The 25,705-nt window shown below is 40.3% G+C and overlaps 3 protein-coding genes and 1 non-coding gene across 4 annotated transcripts in view; 2 read left to right on the top strand and 2 right to left on the bottom strand.

Annotated features, from left to right (window-relative positions):
- LOC126788376 (DNA-directed RNA polymerase I subunit RPA12-like) overlaps window positions 1-25,705 on the top strand; it is a 265,399-nt gene that overhangs the window by 121,144 nt on the left and 118,550 nt on the right. The gene's annotated exons all lie outside the window — the stretch shown is intronic.
- On the bottom strand, window positions 6,317-6,423 carry LOC126789702 (small nucleolar RNA R71). The gene has a single exon (XR_007671615.1). It is a non-coding gene; the product is annotated as a small nucleolar RNA R71 (small nucleolar RNA).
- LOC126788374 (aspartic proteinase PCS1-like) lies at window positions 16,590-18,099 on the bottom strand. The gene has a single exon (XM_050514360.1). It carries the CDS (start codon window positions 18,079-18,081, stop codon window positions 16,801-16,803), a length of 1,281 nt encoding a protein of 426 aa, XP_050370317.1. The 5' UTR covers window positions 18,082-18,099; the 3' UTR covers window positions 16,590-16,800.
- On the top strand, window positions 23,846-25,613 carry LOC126788378 (uncharacterized). Its single transcript, XM_050514367.1, has 3 exons — window positions 23,846-24,056; window positions 24,223-24,326; window positions 25,177-25,613. Exons 1-3 carry the CDS (start codon window positions 23,932-23,934, stop codon window positions 25,287-25,289), a joined length of 342 nt encoding a protein of 113 aa, XP_050370324.1. The 5' UTR covers window positions 23,846-23,931; the 3' UTR covers window positions 25,290-25,613.

Here is a 25,705-nt window from a genome sequence, read left to right as displayed (position 1 = left end):
TACGTTAGCTTTAATGCGCTGGTAGTTGTGCTGATTATGGCGGGCATAAGCCTATGCCAACAAATCGGAACCAGAGCGCGTAGGGGTATTCATTCCCCTCCGAGTAATTGATGATTACACCTGTACCGCATCAGTTCTTGTTGGCTGAACCATCCACATATAGTTCCCAAACCGGCACCGATGCAGCTGCAACTGTGTTTGTATGCATAGATCCTATTGGGATAAATTCAACGATGAAATCGGTCGCGGCCTGCCCTTTCAATGATGTCTGGGGCTTGAACTAAATGTCAAATTCTCCCAGCTCAACCGCCCACTTTACTAATCGCCCGGAGGTCTCCGACTTCAGAAGTACCTGGCACAGTGGTTGGTTAGTTAATACATGGATAGTATGGGCCTAAAAGTATTGTCACAGTCGTCGGGCGGTGGTGATCAGTGCCAAGTCGGGTTTGTCGATCTCGGGGTACCTGGTCTTGGGGCCATTTAGACCTTTACCGCTGTAATATACCAGGAGCTCCTTGCTATCCTCCTGTTTGACTAAGGTAGAGCTTACCACTGTTTGAGAAAGTGCCAAGTATAGGAATAAAATTTCCCCAGGCACCAGGGTCGAGAACGTCGGGACCGACCCTAGATATTCCCTAATCCGGAAAAAAAGCCGCCTCATGTTTCGGGCCCCATGTGATATCTCTCTTGTGCTAGGTCTGAAACAAATGGAAAATTGGTGCACACCTATCCGTTAGGCAGGAGATAAAGCGGGGGAGGGCCACCATTCGTCGGCGAGGCACTCGACTTCATTCTTGGTCGATGGCGATTTCATGTCGATTATTGCTCGGACCTTTTCGGGGTTGGCATCTATGCCCCTTTCACTCACCATGAAGTCTAAACAAATGTAACGTCATGCCGTAGTGGAGAAGAATCGATAAGATCTTGTCAAGGTTGACGACATGTCCCTCTGATGTTTTGCTCTTGAAGACCATGTCATCCACATATACCTCCACGGTCTCACCTATTTCTTTCTCAAACATCCGAGTGACCGCCCTATGATAAGTTGCCCCTGCGTTTTTCAATCCGAAAGGCATGATCTGATAGCAATACAAACCTTTATCAGTCACGAAAGCAATGTCCTCTTGGTCGTCTAGGTGCATCTTGATTTGGTTGTAGCCCGAGTAGGCGTCCAAGAAACTCAAGAGCCCAAAACCGGTCGTCATGACCACTAGCTGGTCTATTCGAGGGAGTGGGAAGCTATCGATCGAGCAAACCTGATTCTAGTTTGTGTAATCTACACACATCCGCCATGAGCTATTTGGCTTCTTAACCATCACCACATTAGAGACCGATTTGGGGTAGTCGACTTCCTGGATGAATTTGATGTCCCGGAGCCGCCTGATCTCAACCTGAATTGCCTGATATTTCTCTTGATCAAAGGTCTGGCGCTTCTGGCGCACCGGCCTTGTCCCTTCTAAGACATTTAACTTCGGGCATGTCCGCATATGATCAGGCGAAGATGTGTTGATGTTCCCGGAGGTACGTCACCAGCTAGTCCCGGATATTTGGTCACAAACCCGATCTGATACGAATCCTTTGGTCCGGATGCGCGTCCGATAGACCTATCCATTCGGTCTCTTCGAATGCTTCCGGATGTGCCCGTGGGTCTTATTCTTCTGTATTGGAGAGCTCTCGCTCCATTGGGGCCTCATCCCGCGGGTCATCAATGGCCTCCGCTGGAGCCACCGGTAGCATCTCATACGGTCTCTGTCCCGCCGATATGAGGTCGAGATGGTTGTGAAGCGTATCAATCTCATCTCCTCTAATTGTCAGGATACTGCCTGGGGTCGGCACCTTTAGCATAAACATGGGCCTGGAAATTATATACTGGAGGCCCCACAGCACATCCCGGCCCAGGATGATGTTATAGGAGGATGGACAGTCCACTATTAGGAACCGGGTGGTTATCCTTGTTTGCGTCAACCCTGAACCAAGCAATAGAGTCATACGGTCAGAGTTAAGGGGTTGCACAACCTCTTCAGAAAAGCTAACTAACGGGTCATGATTACTGTAATGTTTTGCACGGTCCCGCTTGAGCTTGCGATAACAGTCGGCGGACATAACACTACCGTCGCTACGGTGTCCACTAACACCATTATATACGAATAATGGTCGACATGTGCCGTTATCAGCAACGGGTCGGTCTGCGAGGTCTGGATGGGTGCTTCCTCCCTGGAGAATTGGATCGTGTCCCAGGTAGCTGGTGCGGCTGTAACACCCTGGCTGAGCTCATAGAGCTCCAATGTCTGCTGTCTTTTTCTTTGGGGCGGGGGCTGGATCGCCCCGCCGTGCAGGGTTGCTATTTGTCCATGGATTTGTATGGCATTGGCGTTTATCACCTGGGACCTGTATCGGTCCAGCTTACCGGCTCTGACCAGTTCCTTAATGGCTGATTTCAACGTATAACAGACATATGTGTCATGTCCCAAGTCATCGTGGTAAACGTAGTATTTTCCCGTGCTCCTCGTTGGCCTTTTGTCATACCGATGCTTGAGGCATTGGCAGGAGATTTTTGTGGTGCTCATATATGTCGGCGTAAGACACGGTGAGGCTCGTGAAGAATTCGTCTGGGGAGCCCCATGTTGCCTATACCCCGCTACGGCACCACGACCATGGGTGGGATACGGGTCAGCTCGACCGTGTCTTCCCTGATCGTCTCAGCGTCTGTTGCCTCTACCCCCATCCAGGGTGTCTTGCCTGCTATCGCCTTGGGGTTGGTCTAACCTCTCCCACACAGACCGGCGACCACCGTCCCGGGCATTGGTTTACGTGGATGAACCTACCTCATTAGGATTCAAAAAGTGCGGTACTCGGCCTTCGCCCACCATGTCGCCGTTTCTATCAACTCTTTATAAGATTTGGGAGCATTTTCATTGATCTTGTGGAGGAAATCTCCCAGCCTCAGGGCCTGTCGGAACACCGCCACGGCGAGAACATAATCCATGTCATGGCACCGCGCCGTGGTGGTCTACCACGGGATACAAAATCCCGGAGTTTCTCATCGCCCCTCTACTTCATCTGAAGCTTTGTCAGCATTTATTCGGTCTTCAAGAGCGGTCCGAATGAATTGTTGTTCTTTCTTTAGCGTAGCTAAGTGTGTTACGGGGCACATGTAGCGTGGCGCCTTAACTCCATCTCGGCTTGTAGCCTCTTGTAATCTTGGAGTGCCAATTCTAATGCGGCTTGGGGATCCGTGAAGGTTACTTAGGACGACCCCCCGGCCGTAGTCTAGGAGTCGGGGAATGGCCCCCCGGCCCTGTGCTACGGTGCTGGGAACAATCTTAGGGAAAGAGCTGTGTCCGCCTCCCGGGGAGTGGACTAGCGAGGTGACAATGGATTCTCTTGTTCATTTGGAATCACCATTGGGTAAAGCTAGAAAAGTCTTGCTGACGAGAACCCTCCTTCTAGTGCCAAATGTTACGAGAGCCAAATCCGGGGGATCTAGTTTCTCGTACTCTTGTATTCTGATGTGTCGGTTTAGTTAGACATACATACAACATAAGTCAAAGGGACAGCAGTGCACCGATTTTTTACCCTCTAAAGTTTAAGTTAGTGTCTAGTACGGAGTAAGTTGAAGAGTTAAAGACTTAGAAATACATTACTTCTTTTAGGTAGTTTAAGCAGCCTATTTATAGGTGTATTGAGAAATGTGACTGGCTCTTCCTTCAATGTGGGAATGTGTGCCAGCACATAGCATCTATCATTTAGGCGAGCCAACGTGGGTGGCTTTAATGGCGATACCCGAGCAAGTAGAGAGGCTACCGGATCAGTTTGTTTGTCTGTTGGGCCTTCTAGGTCTATGGTCACCGGTCATGTGGCTGGAATAGGAAGAGATTAAGCCAAAGATCACCTCATTCATGGGGTGCTGTTAACATGCAGCTTTTCACAAGACCAATGTTTAAGTAAGGTGGTCTTGCTTCTTGTCCTCTATTGATTTATGGGTTATAATTATTGTGGAATATAATGAGATGCTTTTTCATTATTGTGGTTCTGAATTGGATTTCAACGTCGTGTTGGAAAGTAGTGATGAGCAACTTCTAACATTTGGCGAAATGTACTTATTTAGATTTCAGGTTCTTCGGAGTCACCTTCGTCCCTTTCAGGTATGTCTTACTTATTTATTGATAGGAACACAAAGTGTGACGTTCTTAATGTTTATATGCCCTATTCTTATGCTTTGTTACTTCTTATTTAGTTGCTTTAGGTTCATATTTGTCATATGTATGTTCTAAGTAGAGCTATTTCGAATTGAGATGAATTGATGATGAAATTGTGCTAAGTGTTAGAACTCCTGATTGAGCTAGGATTCCTTACTCGACTAGGACTCTACTTTCCTATTTTCATTCTTTCCTATTCCTTAATCGACGATTTCTTTTCAGGAAAGACAAATCATATTTGGAAAGAAAGGAAAGTTGCCGAGTTGCATTCCTAGTTGAACAAGGAAATCATATTCGAGTTGAAGAAGGAGAAGAGGAGGCCGGCCTAGCTATTCCTAGTTGGACCAAGAGATTGCCGTGCAGCCCTTAAAGAGATCTCCCTATTGGACTTGGTTTCCTACATCAAGTTGGATATGGAGTACATAAATCAAATCCATAACAAAGAGGATTTCAGTTTCCCAATTGGATTCTATTTCCTTTTGGCACAGCAAGAAGGCTTCCTACACTCTATATATAGAGGCCGGCCTCTCCATTCAGCAACATCATCAGCCCTACACATAAACACAAGCCTAGCTTTGCCGAATCCATCCTTCATCCTTCCAAGAAATCCTAAAACCGATTCCACCATTCTCCACCTTTATCTATAGCCTTGAAGCACGATTGAGAAGAGGTTTCATCCATAGAAGTCTTGGCTACACCTTGTAGGATCGATTGATTGATAAAGTGTAACCATGATTCTCTCTTTATTTCAATTCGGTTTTTGGTTTTATTCTTGTTCTTGGATGAGTTGCGATTTGTGTAGAGTAATCTTGTATCAATTTTGTCTATGAAATAGCTACTTGATTCAACTTATGTAGAGGATTCGAAATTATGTTTTGGTTTTATGGAATTTCTGTTTTTTTTGGTTTCTGCCGAACCTTGTTCTTGATCAATTTTGATTTCTAAGTGTTATGTGTACGATTGTAGCATGATATTTAGGATTGTTGGATTAAAGACTTATGCTATGAACATGTTTATTCTTTTCTATATGATTTTCGAAATTGCATGATTGGGGGTTAAGTAGGTGACATACTTAATGAATTCGATATGCATGGCTTTGGGATTATGTGGTAAGATGAACATGTTAGATTTCAATGAAGCCGAGTGGCAAGACTTGAATGTGTTAAGTGTCTATGCATATAGGTTACTGATTTGGAACTTAGATTGCATGATCCAACCTTAGTTGTTCAATATATATGGTTTCGGCATGATGCAAGAAAGACATAGAGCTTGGTTCGATTTCCTTTGTATGAGATGTTTTGGTGATTATTTATGTGTTGGTTGGTTGATCACATGTATATATTAGTTTAGGGTTTATTTACTGTTTTTATGATTCAATCCGAAACTATATCAAACCTTAAAACCTTTATGAATTCGTGTAAGTGTTATGATCCTAAGCCCTGGCTGGATCCCCGGTTTGTGAACGATACCCTCTTGCTTTATACTACTATGATGTGTTCAGGGTTAAATATTGATGTCGAGTAATCGAGCAGTCCGAATTTTCTAAGAAGACACAAGAGCTCAAGGATCGAATTCAAGCACTTAGAGATTTGAACAACTCTTTCATAAGTAGACCTTTGAATTTCGAAACATCTCCAAGCAATTCAATCTTAAACTCTTCACCTAGATCAGAAGAAGAGAAAGATCTGTCATTTCCCTTCGTCTTCAATTCAGACTTAGACACAATTGCGGACCGTGACATAATTCCTGTTGGTGCTCCAATGGCACTCAAGAATGCATTCATACCTACCACCCCGGAATCACCTTCATGCATTGCTTTCACTCCACCTGATGAAGCTAACTTCTCCATTCCTGTTCAATTGCTTGGGCAGCTGCCTAAGTACTCTGGTTCTTCAATGGAAGACCCTAATGTTCACCTTAGGGAGTTCTTGGACATTTGCAAGCTCCAATCGATTCATCACCTGTCTCAAGAAGGCTTGAGGTTGCTTTTGTTTCCATTTACCCTTAAGGATGATGCTAAACGTTGGTTGTATTCTTTGCCTGCAGGAATTATCACTACATGGGACGAAATGACTAGGAGATTCTTGAAGCAATTCTTCCCTGCTCAACTAACGAAAAGACTTCGGAGGGAGATTCAGAACTTCACTCAAAAAGATGGTGATTCACTCTATGAAGCTTGGGAGGAATTTCAGGAACTACAAAGGAAGTGCCCTCACCATGGTATTTCGTTGGATGACTTGGTGCAATTCTTCTATGAAGGACTCGACACCACCAATAAGAGCATGGTGGACTCGGCATGTGGCTGCACCTTCATGAACAAGACCGGTCAAGAAGCTTATACCTTGATTGATGACTTGGCTGACAACAATCGCCAATTTAGTTCCAAGGAGAAGAGAGGAAGCAAGAGCCGTGGGGTGTATGATGTTGATGCAAGGAACCAGATGGCGACTTTAGAAAGGAAGCTTGACGTGCTAGTCAAGGCATTCAATGGTTCGAGCATCAACCCTCAAGCATGCGGCATTTGTTCTTTCAAGGATCACACTACTGACAATTGTCCAAATGGTGCAATGACTGAAGAAGAGTTGAACTTTATGGGGCAACAAAGGCCTAGGTACGATCCATACTCGAACACATACAACCCTGGACTTAGAGATCATCCAAATTTTCGTTGGAGCAACAATGCTCAACCATCCAATGCTCAAGGTCAAGGACCTCGTCCTTCAGGTTTGTTTGTGAGGCCTCAGGTACCTCAAGGTTCTGCTCCCTTTAACTCTAATGTTCATGGTTCAAATAATGCATCTTCACCTAACTATGATGAACTTTTGAAGTCTCTTGCTCAAGGGCAACAAAATCTAAACTCTGCTACTCAAGCTTTAGTTACAGGTCAACAAGCTCATTCTAAGGACATAACCGAGCTTAAGAAGCAGATGGGACAAGTGATCGATTTCATGGGCAAAATCCATGAAGGAGGGAAGTTGCCGAGCCAAACTGAGCCTAATCCGAACGTAAAGGCCATGGTGACACGAAGTGGGAGGACCTTGGATGCTCCAATGCAGCAACACAAGAAGGCCGTGCCTTCTAAAGGACAAGAGGCCGAGAATTACAATGTCAAAGACTTAGAGAAGGACCCTGCCTCCTCTAAAGCCAATGGTGCCGTGCCTCTACCAAAAGAAGATCATGCTGTGCATGACAAAGGTAAGGATCCCAACTCTAGTGGTTTGGTTTCAACTAATGATCTTCCTCGTGTTCCCTTCCCTAGTAGATTTGCAAAGCAAAAGAAGGATGACTCTGATCAAGCCATGCTCAACATTTTCAAGAAGGTGGAAGTGAACATGCCTCTTATTGAATGCATACAACAAAATCCTAAGTATGCTAAGTTTTTGAAAGAATTGTGCACCAATAAGAGGATGACTCGAGAGAAGGAGGTTGTTACAATGAGTGAGACGGTTTCTGCCGTGCTCTAAAGGAAGCTACCACCAAAGCTTAAGGATCCAAGGAGTTTTTCTATCCCTTGTACAATCGGAAACATGACATTTGAAAAGATAATGTTAGACTTAGGTGCATCTATTAATGTAATGCCGCACTATATCTATGAGAACCTAGGTCTAGGTGATTTGAAACGTGATAATGTTGTGATTCGATTGGCTGATTGTTCCAACAAAGTCCCTTTGGGCTATGTTGAAGATGTTCTTGTGCAGGTTTCGAGCTTGATCTTTCCTGCCGACTTCTATGTCATAGACATGGAGCCAACGGAGGCAGATGACAAGGAGGTTCCTATCTTGTTAGGCCGCCCCTACATGAAGACTGCACGAACGAAAATAGATGTGTTTAGTGGATCACTCACCTTTGAGTTCGATGGTGAAGTGATTAGCTTCAACATCTTTGAAGCTATGAGGTATCCTCTTTCGGAGTTAAGTGATTGTTTTTCAGTTGACATACTTGATTCCCTTGCAGATAACTATCTTGATACTTTGACAAATGACGAGTTGGCACTCACCATTGCCCAAGGGGCCGGATTTACAAGTGATAGCTCAAACATTTCGGTGCTAGAAGCTAAGGAGGCCGTGCCATCCTTCATTCACGAAACCATGACCTCTCTTGAGGTTGCACGTGAGGTAAGCTTTGTCTCTCCTAGTCCAATTCTCTTAACTACTAACAAGAATCTTCCTTCTGTGGTGCAAGCTCCAAAGCTTGATCTTAAGGTTCTTCCGGACCACTTGAAGTATGCGTTTCTAGGAGAAGAGGATACATTGCCCGTGATCATTTCATCTGCACTAAATGAGGAGCAAGAAGAGAGATTGATTGAAGTGTTGAAGAGACACAAGACGGCAATAGGATGGACCTTAGCCGACATCAAGGGGATCAGCCCTACCATGTGTGTGCATCGAATATTGCTAGAAGATGGTGCCAAACCAACTAAGGAAGGTCAGAGACGCCTTCATCCACCAATGATGCAAGTTGTAAAGGATGAAATCACTAAGTTGCACGATTGTGGCGTGATCTACCCCATCTCGGATAGTAGGTGGATCTCTCCCATTCAAGTTGTGCCAAAGAAGTCAGGCATCACGGTGGTGAAGAACAAGGACAACGAGTTGGTCCCTCAAAGGACAGTGACCGGACATAGGGTATGTATTGACTATAGGAAGCTCAATGCGACAACAAGGAAGGACCACATGCCATTGCCATTCATTGATCAAATGCTTGAGAGGTTAGCTGGTCACTCTTTCTATTGTTTCCTTGATGGATATAGTGGATACAACCAAATAAGTGTTGCGGAAGAAGATCAAGAGAAGACTACGTTCACATGCCCTTTTGGTACGTTTGCTTATCGTCGCATGCCTTTTGGTTTATGCAACGCCCCAGGTACGTTTCAACGTTGTATGTATCATATTTTCTCCGAGTATATTGGTTCTAAAATTGAAGTTCTCATGGATGATTTTTCTGTCTATGGTGAAGATTTCGAAACTTGTTTAGAAAATGTTGAACTTGTGCTCAAACGTTGTGAGGAAACTAACTTGGTTTTGAATTGGGAAAAATGTCACTTTATGGTCACGCAAGGCATTGTCTTAGGTCATATTGTTTCATCTAGAGGAATTGAGGTTGGTAAGTCTAAAATAGATCTTGTGCGTCACTTACCCCTCCCCACAAGTGTGAGGGATGTTCGATCGTTTCTTGGACATGCAGGTTTTTATCGTAGGTTTATCAAGGATTTTTCCAAGATTGCGAGACCAATGAGTTCATTGCTTCAAAAAGACGTCCCATTCAACTTTGATGATGATTGCAAACATGCATTCGAGACCTTGAAGAAGCTCCGAACTTCAGCACCGATCATGGCACAGCCGGATTGGTCCTTGCCATTCGAGTTGATGTGTGATGCCTCCGACTATGCAGTTGGAGCCGTGCTAGGGCAGAGGAAGGACAAGCAGCCCTACGCCATCTACTATGCGTCACGAACACTCAATGATGCTCAACAAAACTACACCACCACTGAAAAAGAACTTCTTGCCGTGATCTTTGCTCTAGATAAGTTTCGTTCTTACTTACTTCAATCTAAAGTTATTGTTTACACTGATCATGCAGCTTTGAAGTATTTAATGACAAAGAAAGATGCCAAACCGAGATTGATTCGATGGATTCTTCTACTCCAAGAGTTTGATCTCGAGATCAAGGACAAGAAGGGAAGTGACAATGTTGTGGCGGATCATTTGAGTCGTTTGGTAAGAGATGCCGAGCCCTTGGCCATCCAAGAGAGCTTTCCGGATGAGCAACTCTTTCGAGTTGAGGTAAGTGAGCCATGGTGTGCAGATATTGTCAATTATCTTGTTTCTAAGCAATTTCCGGATACTTTATCGCATGCACAAAAGAATAGACTTAAGCATTAGCTAAGTACTATGTTTGGGATGAACCATACTTGTGGAAACATTGTGTTGATCAAATCATTAGGAGGTGTGTCCCTGAACATGAACATCATTCTATACTTACTTTTTGCCATTCTGAATCTTGTGGAGGACATTTTGGTTCACGTAGGACTGCTCTTAAGGTGTTAGAATGTGGTTTCTTTTGGCCTACGATTTTTAAAGATGCATATCATTTTTGCATGACTTGTGATAGATGCCAACGCATGGGAAACTTAGGATCTAGAGATCAAATGCCTATGACACCGATTATATATGTCAAAATTTTTGATTGTTGGGGTCTTGATTTCATGAGACCTTTTCCTAGCTCAAATGGTTACTTATACATACTCGTTTGTGTTGACTATGTTTCGAAATGGGTGGAAGCAAAGGCCACCCGGACTAATGATTCTCGAGTTGTTGCAGATTTCCTTCGTTCTAACATTTTCTCTAGGTTTGGTATGCCGAGAGTTATCATTAGTGATGGAGGATCTCACTTTTGTAACCGTACCATTGAGGCGTTGTTGAAGAAGTATGGGATCAAGCATAAGGTTGCTACGCCTTATCACCCCCAAACAAGTGGACAAGTGGAGCTATCTAATCGTGAGATCAAGAGAATTTTGGAGAAATCTGTTGGACCATCACGCAAGGATTGGTCTCAACGATTGGATGATGCTCTTTGGGCCTATAGGACGGCATACAAGACTCCCCTAGGCATGTCACCATTTCGACTAGTCTATGGCAAGGCGTGTCATCTTCCCGTGGAGCTTGAACATCGTGCATGGTGGGCTGTGAAGAATTTTAACATGGATATTGATGAGGCCGGATTACATAGGAAGCTACAATTGCATGAGCTTGAAGAGATTCGAAATGAGGCCTATGATTCGGCAATGGTTTACAAGGAGAAGACTAAGACATTCCATGACCGCATGATTAGGAAGAAACACTTTGTCGTTGGGCAGAAAGTTCTTTTGTTTAATTCTCGACTTAGATTGTTTACGGGCAAGCTCCGTTCTAGGTGGCTTGGACCGTTTGTTGTTACTAATATTTTTCCTTCTGGTGCTATCAGGATTAAAGGTGTTGTGATTGATAAGGAATTCACGGTCAATGGACATCGCTTGAAGCCGTACTATGAGAATTTTGTGGCACATAACGTGGAGGAGACGTCTCTCCTTGATCCTATGGCAAGCAAGTGATGCTTTGAAGATAGTCTAGGCTATAGACTCTAAACTTAAGCCAATGAAGGAGCCATCAACGAGTGTTTGCATTTTCTTACCCCTTAACTCTTTCTAATTTTCGTTGCTTATCATATTGTACATTGAGGGCAATGTAAGTTTTAAGTGTGGGGTGGGGTATACATCATTCGTTGAATTCTATTGTTTGATGCTTATGTGTTTCAATTTTGTGTTTTGATTTTCGAATTTTAGTGTCAATTTGGTTCTGTTTTTCGATTTTTAAGTTGTTTTGTTTTTGTTTTGAGTCCTAGGTATGCCTTTGACTGTCTAGGATGAGTTGATCTTTGAATTTATGGTTGATAGATGAGCATGATATTGGAATGAACTTAATTGTTATTTGATGGTTAATCGATGTGTAGATTTTGTACGAACATGTAGTAGATGAGGATTTTGAAACTTAGGTACAGAATGAGCATGTTCCTTACTTGTTTGAATTCATGTAACCTATGTGAGATTCGAGCCATATACTTGTGCCTTTCTTTGGAGAGTTATTCTATCGTTTCTTGGCTTTATAACCTCATTACATCTATTTTGATCAATTCATATGCCATAGAATTGCAATGAACTAGAGAATGCTAGAACTTACTTTGTGAAACTTTCGAAGCTTTATGTCATAATATACTCTGATTTTGAAAAGGATTGTTGGATCTTTTTAGGATTTCCACCACTTTAAGCCAAAAAGCCGTATATCCCTATTTTGAGCCCTGCTTGGGACACCTTAGTGTTAACCCTTTGAGCCTACGTTAAGCCTTTTCTTTCGTTACCAACATGTTATATCCTTGCTTAGTGTAGTTATATCTCTACCTTGTCTTTGAGGCTTGGCAGAGCCGATTTTGGATGTTAATATGGAGTGATGATTTGATTCAAGTGTGGGGTTACACTATTGTATGTATGTTATGCTGTGAAAAGAGAATGAAAAGAAAGAAAAATGTATTGAAGCCGTGAGAAAAGAAAGAAGAAAAGTATGTGCACGGCAAGAAAAGGAAAAAAATGAAAGAAAGAATGATGAAAAGATCTCGGCATACATGTTGTCTTTGGTGAATTTGGAGTTGTGATGTATTTGTTGAAGGCTCAATAATGTTATACTTCAGCCTTTGTTCGTTTTCACTATGTTTAAAGTGAAGAATGGGTCCAACATGATGATATTTGGCCCTTGTTTTATGAAGTATGGCGACATAAGGTGGATGTTTTGCTCTGCTAAGTCTTGAGGATGACCTTTGTGATTCCTTTTACCTTGAAAATAATACCCATGCCGAGCCTAACTATCCCTTTTCTAAAGATCCGCATGATTCTTAAAATGAGTAGCTCTTGATTTGTGGAGTTTGTTTCATAAGTAAGCATATGGTTTGGGTTCATTTGTGCATATGATTGGTATCTTTCATGAGGTTTTCGATTTTTCACTATGTTCATAACTCTTGTGTGTGAAAAGCTTTTAAGCATATGTCATGTTCTTGAGAGAAAAGATTGGAGTGCATATCCTATGTGAGTTGAATTTGAACTTGTTTTGAACATGTCGAGCTTAATTTCATCTTTGTTTCTGCCATGTCTTACTTGTTAAACGAAATTTCATGTTTATTAACCATTGAATTCATCCTATCTATTTCGATTGAGTGTTATTCTTGATGCTATGAGTTTGAAGATCTCTGAGACAAAATGTTGAAGGCATTAGTGTTGTGTCGTTAGTATTGTTGTTTTGATTTTGTTTTCTGTTGTGATTTTCCTTTTTAGTGTTTGCTAAGGGACTAGCAAAGTCTAAGTGTGGGGTTGTTGATAGGAACACAAAGTGTGACGTTCTTAATGTTTATATGCCCTATTCTTATGCTTTGTTACTTCTTATTTAGTTGCTTTAGGTTCATATTTGTCATATGTATGTTCTAAGTAGAGCTATTTCGAATTGAGATGAATTGATGATGAAATTGTGCTAAGTGTTAGAACTCCTGATTGAGCTAGGATTCCTTACTCGACTAGGACTCTACTTTCCTATTTTCATTCTTTCCTATTCCTTAATCGACGATTTCTTTTCAGGAAAGACAAATCATATTTGGAAAGAAAGGAAAGTTGCCGAGTTGCATTCCTAGTTGAACAAGGAAATCATATTCGAGTTGAAGAAGGAGAAGAGGAGGTCGGCCTAGCTACTCCTAGTTGGACCAAGAGATTGCCGTGCAGCCCTTAAAGAGATCTCCCTATTGGACTTGGTTTCCTACATCAAGTTGGATATGGAGTACATAAATCAAATCCATAACAAAGAGGATTTCAGTTTCCCAATTGGATTCTATTTCCTTTTGGCACAGCAAGAAGGCTTCCTACACCTCTATATATAGAGGCCGGCCTCTCCATTCAGCAACATCATCAGCCCTACACATAAACACAAGCCTAGCTTTGCCGAATCCATCCTTCATCCTTCCAAGAAATCCTAAAACCGATTCCACCATTCTCCACCTTTATCTATAGCCTTGAAGCACGATTGAGAAGAGGTTTCATCCATAGAAGTCTTGGCTACACCTTGTAGGATCGATTGATTGATAAAGTGTAACCATGATTCTCTCTTTATTTCAATTCGGTTTTTGGTTTTATTCTTGTTCTTGGATGAGTTGCGATTTGTGTAGAGTAATCTTGTATCAATTTTGTCTATGAAATAGCTACTTGATTCAACTTATGTAGAGGATTCGAAATTATGTTTTGGTTTTATGGAATTTCTGTTTTTTTTGGTTTCTGCCGAACCTTGTTCTTGATCAATTTTGATTTCTAAGTGTTATGTGTACGATTGTAGCATGATATTTAGGATTGTTGGATTAAAGACTTATGCTATGAACATGTTTATTCTTTTCTATATGATTTTCGAAATTGCATGATTGGGGGTTAAGTAGGTGACATACTTAATGAATTCGATATGCATGGCTTTGGGATTATGTGGTAAGATGAACATGTTAGATTTCAATGAAGCCGAGTGGCAAGACTTGAATGTGTTAAGTGTCTATGCATATAGGTTACTGATTTGGAACTTAGATTGCATGATCCAACCTTAGTTGTTCAATATATATGGTTTCGGCATGATGCAAGAAAGACATAGAGCTTGGTTCGATTTCCTTTGTATGAGATGTTTTGGTGATTGTTTATGTGTTGGTTGGTTAATCACATGTATATATTAGTTTAGGGTTTATTTACTGTTTTTATGATTCAATCCGAAACTATATCAAACCTTAAAACCTTTATGAATTCGTGTAAGTGTTATGATCCTAAGCCCTGGCTGGATCCCCGGTTTGTGAACGATACCCTCTTGCTTTATACTACTATGATGTGTTCAGGGTTAAATATTGATGTCGAGTAATCGAGCAGTCATCATTTATGTGGTTGTTGTTTTCCCCATTTCACTGAAATGCTTGTCTATTGAGAATAAGCGATGCAATCCTTTGCATATGATTCTCTGATTTGGTAAATATCCAGGATTGCTGTTATGAAATCATTGATATGTATGTGGTTTTAAATCGGAGCCAACGGTCATCATAAACTGGTGTTCAAGCTGTGCATACGAGTCTCCTTCATTGGATACAATTGATGGTTTTGGAGACTCTCTTGGCAAACAAAGTAAACTCAAGAAGGATGGGTTTTTGGTTGATAACAATTAAGAGACAAAATGATGAGGAATTGAGGATCTTCAGTATAAAGAGGCCTGCCAGTAAAGAGATTTTCTGTGAGAAGAAACAGTCGGGAGGCTTCCAAACTGTGACATAACCTGGAGAGTTACTAAGCACGCAAGGCAGCCTGTACGCGAGGTATTTGTCTGTATATCCATCTCTTTTACCTCATAGATAATTGCAAGAAACTAAATCAGTACATCTATATTTTGAAGATGTAATAGTCAAAAATAACAATAAAGATCCATATCAATTTACCGAAATTCAGAATATATATTACAACAAAAACAGTAGTGAACCCCAATCTGGTCTAGTGCACAAGAATTTTGTTAAAAGTTATTTTCACAGGCTTTCCGGTTCGAAAATTATAATTCCCAATATCCAATCCACGTTTACTTTTTGCTTTAATCGTCCAGTACCAAGTTTACATTTGTTTAACTTTTCAAGAAATCTCTTCGCAAGGAATATTGTATGTTACTACAGAGTTTATGACATTAAAGTGTCTTTCACAAACATCTTGCAGGCTCTAATTGCTTTGGAATCAGCTTCTATCCTTTCAGGTGTGTATAGCTACTCCTCAAGTTTAGCATTTTGGCTAATTTGTTAGGTTGTTCATTTACTGGGAAAATGTATATTAGAAGTTGAAAATTTTGAATCATATAAATTAATATCTGCTTTTTTTTATCGTCTAGAATAATAGAAGATGTCACTTATTATATCAAGAAAACAGTGTAACTTGGTCTCGATCTGTTTAGTATCAGAACATATTCCTATCAAGCTATGTGTATGAGTCTCCTTCCCTGTATACATATGATAATTTTGGAGATTCTATCGGCAAATAAAGAGATTTTGGGGGATCTTAGAAAGAGTAGTGTTGTTGAAGAGATTGTAGATGAGAAGAAACAGACGGTAGGGCTTGCAAAATGTGACAGCTCTTGGAGAGACACCATGCATGATAGGGACCGAGATACATGAGGTATTCATCTTTTGTTTTACACCTGTCCCAGTTTTCATCATGAGTTCAATAAGCTAAGTCACTGAACTCTATTCCAAGTTGATCATAAACGTGTCGTATGTGTATAAATTCCTTCAAGATGATCATTGTTCTGGAAACCTCAAAACTTCCCTGCATGAATGCTCTTGGTTAGAATTAGTCCCAACCTTGTCCTAATAATCTCTGACTCTGTCTAGCCAGATGCCCCAAATAGTCAAATATAACGTAACCGAGCATCCGCCTATTTGGTCAACACTTGATCCACCTGAACCCACATATTTGCTTCCCCTTTTTCTTTTCTTTTTTCAATGATCAAACACATATTTGCTTCCTTTGCTTTATCATTTTATGTGACTTGTGTTTTGTGTTTTTGTGTTTGTTGTTAGATACAGAACCCACAAAAGCATCACAAGTCACTTGCATTTTGCCAATATGAAATTCTTCTGTTGTCATTTTCTTCTTTTTGTTGTAGAACGCGTTCTCTGGTTCCACACATACGGAGTGTTGTCCTGGTCAGCTAAAAAGTTTGTTGTTTGCAACCATGAAATTGGGAATTTTTGATTGAACGAATATATAAAGATGTTTAATAAAAAAAAAGGATCAATTTTTGGAAGCAAAATAAGATATCCCACACATTCTTTGTATTTAGTATTTACATTAGTCTCAATCTAGCTTTGTTGTTTTCTTGAAATAGTCCAATCATTGATATCACTACTTATTGCCTGGCAACTAGCTAGTTGAGTTGGCCTCCTCTATATGCCTCTTATGTAAAATCATCACGAAAACGACTTCATTTGTCCACCACTGTGCATGATATTTCTGGCTCTTGCTTCTTCACACTTTTCACACCGATCTGCTACAATCCGCCTTGCCAAACCCTACTCTACGATTTGCCAAATCAAACTCTACCCAATGATTCCGTTGATGAACGTTGCCGATTATGTTACTCGCCGCGCCGATCATGTCAGAACGCCCGATCGCCACGCACCACACTTTGCCCTCCACATTGTGTAAAATTTGCTCTTTTGGTATCATAATCTCGGCTCCTTTATCAAACTCTAACACCATGTCACCTATCAATGCTCCGATGTTACTATCGAAACACATATCGGCGACGTTTCCGTACGTGTACCCCTTCTTTAACTTTGCCCCGACCAATCTCACAATCTCTTCTTTCACTTCTTTATACGCTTCGTCCACAAAATATGTCAACTCGGATCCGGAGTCGACCATGGTCTGACCCGCCCCGCCCCCGTCGGGCCGGAACACTGAAGGCGGAATGCTCAGCCTCTTGCCGCCTAGTCTCACCCCAAGCATCGCCACCGTGTAGGCCACAGGGTCCAAATTCGGCATGCGTTGACGTTGACCAAAAGTCAAAAGGTCAACGTATTGAAAATTAGGGGAATTGGGATTATTACCGAGGTAAAATGTCCCGGTTTGAACTGGGCGGGAGGGTATGCAGTATGAGAATTTGGTAATTTTGGCTTGGGAAGGAAAGGACAAGCGGCCAAGATTCATGCCCAAAATTCCCTTGGTGTCACTGGTGTCCTGGGCGCAGCCGAGAGTGAGGGGCGGGGTGCTGGTGGCCCTGGAGAATGTGAATTTTTCTCTGACGAGATTGCCCTCGGCGAGGGTGCCGTCGGCGTAGAAGTAGGAGTAGTGGCAGAGGCGGTTCTGGTCGCAGGTGGTGGGGAGGGTGAAGTCGGGAACTCGGGGCTTGCAGATGGGGTGGTTGCAAGGGAGGTTGGAGAAGGTGGAGGAGAGAGAAGGGTCGAACATGGTTGCCGGAGGAGAAGTCCGGACGACGGGCTTCTTCTTGTGGCACTGAATCCAGGAAAGCTGACTTCCGGTGTCGAGAACCAGCTGCTGCGTCTGGGGAGGTGTTCCTATGGGGAGGGAGACGATGGGAGCCATGGAGTACTTGAACGGAAGCTTGTAGTTGTAGGAGGGGGCGCCACCTTTGTTGGGTCTAGAAATAAGGGAGTCATGGAGAGAGTTGGTAGCAGTGGTGCTTGGGGGTCGAGAGTCTGGAGTGAACAGAGGGAAAGAAAGTGAGAGATGGGTGGTGGCGGAGAGGGAGAGAGGAAAAAGGGAGCAGAAGAACAAGAACAAGAAGGAAGCCATGAGAGAGAGAGAGAGAGAGTTGAGTCTTGAGTGGGTTGGGTGGGTAGTAGTATTTATACTACAATAGTTTGATGAAGATTGAAGAGGAGATTAAAGAACAAAGAGACACCAAAAGAGAGAAAGAGGGCCGGCGCCATAGAATAGAGAGCAGAGGGAGAAACGCGTTTTCATAATTGAGAGGAGCTGAGTAACTAGGCTACGTGCAGTAGTGTAATAATATAAGTTACATGGCTTTGATGGTGTCACCCAACTCAGATATATTGACGTTAATAGTTATAATTAGGGGGTACTTACTACTTAGCTTTCGTGTTACTCTTGACCGATATAATCAATTAGACTGATTAGTTATAAATGAACAATAACGTAGGTGACTAAGTTTGACCTGAAAAATAGAAAAAGAAGAAAATTTCTCCTATTAGGGAAACCGTGGAATGGAGTCTGGCTGATTCATGACTCATGAGAATGAAATGAATCACAAATGCATTTGAATTTTGAGCACGCCTACAAGCTAGATAATCATGGCGTTTGGCTTGTATAGTTCTATATGGATTGATACAAATGAGTAAGAGGATAACATTCCAGAACGCTTCAACATGAATTATATATAAACTTTCGAGCATCTTTGATTGAGTTTAAGCGGACAATTTTTAAGCAGACGTAATTGTCCGCTTTAGTTTATTCTGAATAATTGTATATTTAGTCTGATGTCTATGATCAATCGAGCTTATCGAATTTTCTAACCACCTATGATCTGAATAATGAAATATTGTCAATTAACATTTTTCTCAATTACGTTATCTTTCAACAGTCTATTAAAAGATGATATATATTTGAGTAGTGTTTAGCAAATTTGTTAAGTTTAATAGATCGAATACTGTTCCATCTTGTATCTTTCAATTCCCATGCCATGATTATTGCCATCCACTTTGAATAGGTACACCAGCCAGATGTTAGATCGATGAACAAATTGCGTAACATCTAAGGACTAGCCGCGCCGGCCTAGCTATAGTACACAGGTGTATATATATATATATATATATATATATATTATATATATATATATATTATATATATATATATATATTCATTACTTTTCTTTAGCCACCTATAGTTGAGAAAATTGTGATTTGTCTTGAGATTGATATTTCATCATTAATCGAATATGTTGATGATGATAATTAAGCTCTAATTTAGGCCTCATCATTTAGCTTGCGGATTCAAAAAGTCCGCAGAGAGGCGCAAGCCCGATGGGTTTTTACCCGGCCCGACAAGCGAGAAAGCTCGTCAAAACCAACTTCCGTGGGTAGAGGGCCGAACTTAGTTTAGAAGTGTGAACTCGGCCCAGCCGTGAGCCCGCCCCGCCAAAAGCCTGCCAAAAAAATAAAATATTATACATACATATAATATATTATACATATATCAATTATATGTCTTTTTTGTAATAATTATACATAAAATATTATATATGTTAATAATACAAGATTTAAAATTTTTAGTTCTTTATATTATTACTTTATACTAATTTTAAAATAAAATTGTAGCATTATGAAGTAATTATATGAAGTAAACTTCTCGGGATTAATCGACACCGGCTCATGTTATCGGTACTAATATTTAGGGACCATGTTAAAACTTCATCTAATCCGGACCTCGTCTGACAGTCAGAATTTCCGGTAAAGTGAAAACACTACTAATATGCCCTAAAAGATGACCTATTACCAAGATTCGAACGTCGAAAGCCGTTTGTGATAGGCGCACTTTGTGCGACGTTCTTAACATATTTTTACTTACATTTGTACTTTGCTTAGCTCTTATTATTGTAGTATAGAGTCATTAAGTCGAGTTAGGAGTCTTTAGTGACGTTCGTTCCCTTTTGGTGCTAAAACGAGTGTAAAATACAGAAATTGTCAAGAGTACATAGAGTAGTATTCCTTATCAAACTAGGAAACCTAATTGAGTTAGGATTTTTATTATTCGACATTTCTGTAACATTTGTGATTTATATTTATTATTTCCTTTCCTTATTTCAGAATTAAATGTGAGATAATGACTTGGAAATTATGGAAAGAAAGAGGAGAAGAAGGAAACAAAAGGAGAAAAAAAGAAACAAGTAATTTAGTTTCTGAATAAGATGAAAAGGAATAAGTATGCAGCCTCAAAGGAGGGAAAGTTCATCCGGCCATTAAATGGAAAGAATAAAAAAAGAAGGAAACAAAAGAAGAAAAATGAAGGAGAGAACAAAGAGATAATTCTGAAGAATGCATGTGGTCTAAAAGAAGGGAGAATGCATGTGACTAACAAAGATGATCATCATTCAATCGAGAAGGAAAGAAAAGAAAAAAAAGGAAATACATGGATCAGCCCATTCAAAGCCCTAGCAGCCCCTCCTCTCCTCCTTCCTCTATAAAAGGCATGGCCTCCCTCACAATTCACCATCTCCATTCTCTTACAAACAAAGCCGAATTGCTGCCTAAATACATCCAGAAAATTCAAGTCAAAAACCTTCATCTATCATCACCAAGCCGTGCTCATCTTCCTCCTTCACCAATTCGAATTCATCTTCCTCCATCCTTCAAGGTTTTCTAATGTGTGATTCATCCATGGCTTGTAATCTTTCTTTTTATTTTCTGCAAATTTCGAATTCATTGTATGAATCATTGGATGTTATTTTCGGTTTTATATATGAAGAACATAAATTCAGACTTCTTTGGTTTTATGTTTTGATTGTATGAACTCTTGAATATGTGTTTATGTCGTGTGTAGCATCTATGGGCAGTAGGATTTCCGATTTTTATTTAGGTTTTATGTCAATTAATTCCTTGAATTTGTGCATCTAAATCAATGCTTGAGGAAGCCAATGCCATGGTTCTCCTAAGGTTGCGATTTCATTCACCAAAGTGTTCATTGATTGAATATGCGCTTCGTGTTTCAATTATGGATACTTATATATGGCTGTGATAGTTCTAGGAATTTGCATGTTTAATCAAGATGAGTGACGCCATGCTTGTGTAACATGTCTTCAATTCGACTTAATGTGCTTATGTGCTACTTTGTTGTTTAACTAGAACACTTCGTTATGTTGAACTCTCTTTAGCATATGTTTAGGATTGAACGCTTCGTTGATTCTAAATAATTAAGAAGTCTTAACGATTAGATGAACCGCTTCGGACTCTAATTAGAATTGGAATTGAAATGGACTTAAGAAGAATCGAAATAATTTGCTGCATATATGTTGTTCTATGCGTGTCATACATGTTTCTTGAGTTGAATTCGTGTTTTGGTTATGTGATGAATGGTTGATCAATTGTATATAAGTAATTTAGGATTTAGTTTAAGTAGTAGTTTTAGAATCCAACTCAAATCCCCCAATAACATGATAAGTTTTGAGGCCCTTTTGATTCCCCGGACTGAACGATCCCTGCTTATTCTATACTAACGATGATGTTTTTCAGGGTATTTTATAGACGTTCTAAACGAACGCTCTATCAGTTTGCATATATGAAATCATCTCGTTTTTATCACCGATCGTGCGCGGTCAGTCGAGGAAACTCATTTGGTAAAGCCCTAGTCAATGAGGTTTTAATATGTCAAAATGCCACTTTTTTTGTTGACCGTAGGTACGGACGGTCAAACTATGTCTAAAACGAACAAAATTTTTACGAGGTCTATATATATATATCTATACCGATCACATTTGTTGGTGTCGACCGACTGTATTACCGGAGTTTTCGATCACCGAAGTGTCCACGAATGTATCATAACCTTTTATACTATGTTTAAAATAAAACTATCGCATTATGTAGTGACTATATGAAGGAAACTTCTCAGGATTAATTGACACCAGCCGATGTGATCGGTACTTATTTAGTGACCCTGTAAAAATTTCATCCAATTCGGATCTCGTTTTATTGTTGGAATTTCCGGTAAACCCAAAACACCACTAATATGCCTTAAGGGATGACCCTTTACCAAGATGCGAATGCCGAAAGCTGTTTACATATTTGAAATCACCTAATTTTTATCACCAATTTTGCGTGATCGTAACGAGGAAACCTATTTGGTAAAGCTCCGGTCAATAAGGTTTTATTATGTCAAAACGGCTCTTTTTTGGTTGACCGTAGGTTCGGACGGTCAAACCATGTTTAAAACGGACGGAATTTTTACACGGTCCCTAAATATATATATATCGATCACATCTATCGGTGTCGATTAACAATATTTCGAAACTATAATTTTTTTGTGACTTTTTTTAAAATATTTTTTAATAATTCTTTTATTGATCAACCATTAAATAAAAGTATTATGTTTTTTTTTTGGGTAAAAATCTGTATAGTCCCTAAGGTTTGCAACCTTGATCTATTTAGTCCTTCAACTTCAGTTGTAATTTATAGTCCTTAAACTTTCAAAACGTAACCTAAACACTCTAAACCGTTAATTCTCCATTAACTCTCCGTTATTTTTTAACTAAAGTACTGATTTACCTTTTTTTTCTTACACTCTTAAAATTCAACTAGGGGTCAAATGGTCAAATTACAGTTGATTTAAACAATTGACAGAAAATTTTAACATAAATACTATTTAGAGAAGGAAATGTAAGTTCAGGAACTAAACATATTAGAACAAAAACTAAGGGACTAAACGAATATTGACCTAAGACCCTAGGGACTAAATGGATGTTCACCCTTTTTTTTCTAATACAATCCCGCAACGCCCGGCCCGCAAAAGCCTAAGCCCCTCTTTACGTGGACGGACTTGGATCTTGATATTTGAGAAAATACTCGGCCCGGCCCGTTGATGAGCCCTACTCTAATTTAATCGGGATGTTGAAAAGACACTGCATCAGGTGCATGCAGACAATAACAAAGCTTTATCCGGGTTTTAATTTGTTAGGGAATCTCACCATTTATAACTAAATACACTACTAGAAAATTAAGGGTCAGGGGACATTTATTTTAGGAACAAATAAACAAGTGTTCCTATATTCTTGTATTTTGGGGACATATGTTAGCTTGTGTCCCTCAATATATATTTGGCACAAATCATGTGTCCCTATATATGCAAAAGACACACTTATGTGTCTCTAAACACTTTAGGTATATCCACACTCATGTTTAGAGACTTATATATGTCCCTAAACTACACCAAATGTATATTTTGTTGGTAAAATACCATTGCTTCTCCAAGACAAATAGTAGAACACTCTCTTAAGATTCTTTATTTTATCTATGAAATACTACGACATATAGAAACCCTCGGGCGCCATTAGATTAACTCATTACCTTATCTATGTTCATTCTCACCTAGATCTATCGATATTTTTGACAAAACATTTCTCCAACACACGATTCTTGTTCTTCTCGTTGTTAGTAGAATACCCAGACCAAGAGTGGATGTGGGCTCCGAAGTTATTAACGATTTACGTTGAGATCGTTAGTAATTATTTACGATCGCGGTGATTAATTAAAATAAATGCTCAAAAATATTTTTCAGAGTTATTCAGATAAGACTCTCTTGAATTAAAAGTCGTATACATCACGTCGAGTACACAAGAATGTTAAGAATTAGCGAGCTATTTATATGATTTTTCTAAAGTTGGGAAATTTAAAGGAATTATTTGGAAAATCAGAAAATGGTTACGGTGCATTCTTGGCCGTAGAAATTGGTTAATTATTTCAGCCATTGGATCATTTAGACTATGTATGTGTATTGGAGAGTAATTAAGAGCAAACAGATCGAGCTCTCGAACCAACCTCCCTCTTCGCGACTTGACACCGACGCGCCAAACCACCGTCCTTCCTACGCCTTCCGCTTCGCTCCGGCCGCTGCACCGCCTCTGTTCAACCTATTTCGATGTCGCCGACGCGTTTCCGGCTTTCACTTTTCCGATTGGCGATCGTAGAAGGAGAAATCGCCTTGAACAGTGTCAAACATCAAGGTGGCACCTGCGTTTGCAGCCACCAATTCAATTTAATTTGGTATGGAAATCATTCATCTCGTCGTCTTCATCATCCTGGTGATTTATCTTGATTGATTTCTTCACTAATTCGATTTTGAATTTTTCTGGGTTTACTGCTCGGTGTTGTTCTTAAAAAATTGGAGACTCTTATGTCAATTCTAGGATTCATTAGGCTTCGTATGCAGCTTGGTGAGGTATCAAGAAGCTGATTTAATTATTCGACTTTACCTTGACGGATTTTGCTTCACCAAATTCGTGAGGAAGCTTCTGCCATTTGGGAAATTTGAAGGTAGAATTATAGCTTTGAATCTAAAGTTGATTTTCTTGAATTGGTGTAGTTAAAGCATAAATGTACCATCTTCTATTCTCTGATCTGGTTTTGCATGCTAGCTTTTAGGAAATAGTTACTTGTTCTTCATTTTCTCCTATGGCCACTCAAATGCTACACAATATTCTCTCTTTGAGCTGCTTCTTGTGTTATTGTCTCTGTGCTTGGAGATTGAGGTATGTGTTTGCGTTATAAAATCTAGTTGTTGGGATTGATTCAGATACATGAAGGGAAGTAATCATTGTTGTTGCCGAGGGTCTGAAGATCAAATCCTCAATTTCCCACTCCGATCAAATTGATTGTAAGGTGAGCAAGTCTGACAATGCTACATTCTTTGTAGGGCATGATGCTTTCTGGCTTTGGACTGAGAAAATAAAAACTGTAATTGTTCAAGCTTGAATTCAATGGAAATTGTGTAGACGTAGTTTCACATTTCAAACATAAAGGCTGCATTTTTTCTGGAATCTTTTTCAGTACTCCTAACAGAGGCTGCACCCTAGTAAAGTTTCTAAATGAAGTCACTAGTACACATTTGGTGCATTTTTATATTCTTACAGTCTTATTGCATTAAAATTTTGTTTACATGAATGGTATTCTCTTGGGTATGATACGTGTTTGTGTTTGTGAGTATGAGACATCACTTCCAGGTATCCATTTCCTTATAAGTTTGTCAAAGTTTTATCGTAGTGTTTTGGTGTATATCCTTTATTTTTAAGATGCTTATATTGGTGTGATTGCTTCACTTTGTTTCTTATCAACTTATAATGAAGATAGTTCGCAGTCTCATTTATCTGTTGCTTTTATGTTTTAGGGTTGCTGCCCAGATCTCCTCTCATCTGTTTCCAAGAAGTGGCGACTCACATCTCGAGGACCTTGGGGAACACTGATCAATCTTCATCGACTGGTTTGGTGAGTAGGCGGTGATTCCGCTCAATGGTGAAGGGTCGGGTCAGACCACTTGAAGTCGACCGGCAGCATTGATGGTCGGCGGAGTATTTTTCTACTAGGCCATACGGTGTTAGGACCACACTCATTACATGGAATACAAGATCTCTTTAAGCACTTGTTAATCTAATCTGTCTTCTTCATCTATAATGTCCCTTTGAAGACTAAGTCAAGCTGTACTCTTTTGTTCTCTTTTGGCCTCCTAAGATGTAGGATCCTTTTGTACTTTGTTGTGGCATCTGCCCACCCTTTTAGCTTCATATATTGTACTTGGCTGATCTAGCAATCAATCAATGAAAATACTTTGAACTCCCTTTCATTTACTTTTTTACCTTTCTGCAAATCCTCTTTAAACCCAGGTGGCTCTATTATCTGGTATCAGAGCCGGTATGGCT

The sequence above is a fragment of the Argentina anserina genome, chromosome 3 (genome assembly GCF_933775445.1).
Source record: "Argentina anserina chromosome 3, drPotAnse1.1, whole genome shotgun sequence".
NCBI classification, from domain to species: Eukaryota; Viridiplantae; Streptophyta; class Magnoliopsida; order Rosales; family Rosaceae; genus Argentina; species Argentina anserina.
Note: the sequence above shows the minus strand (reverse complement) of the source record. Positions and strands in the feature narration are given on the sequence as shown.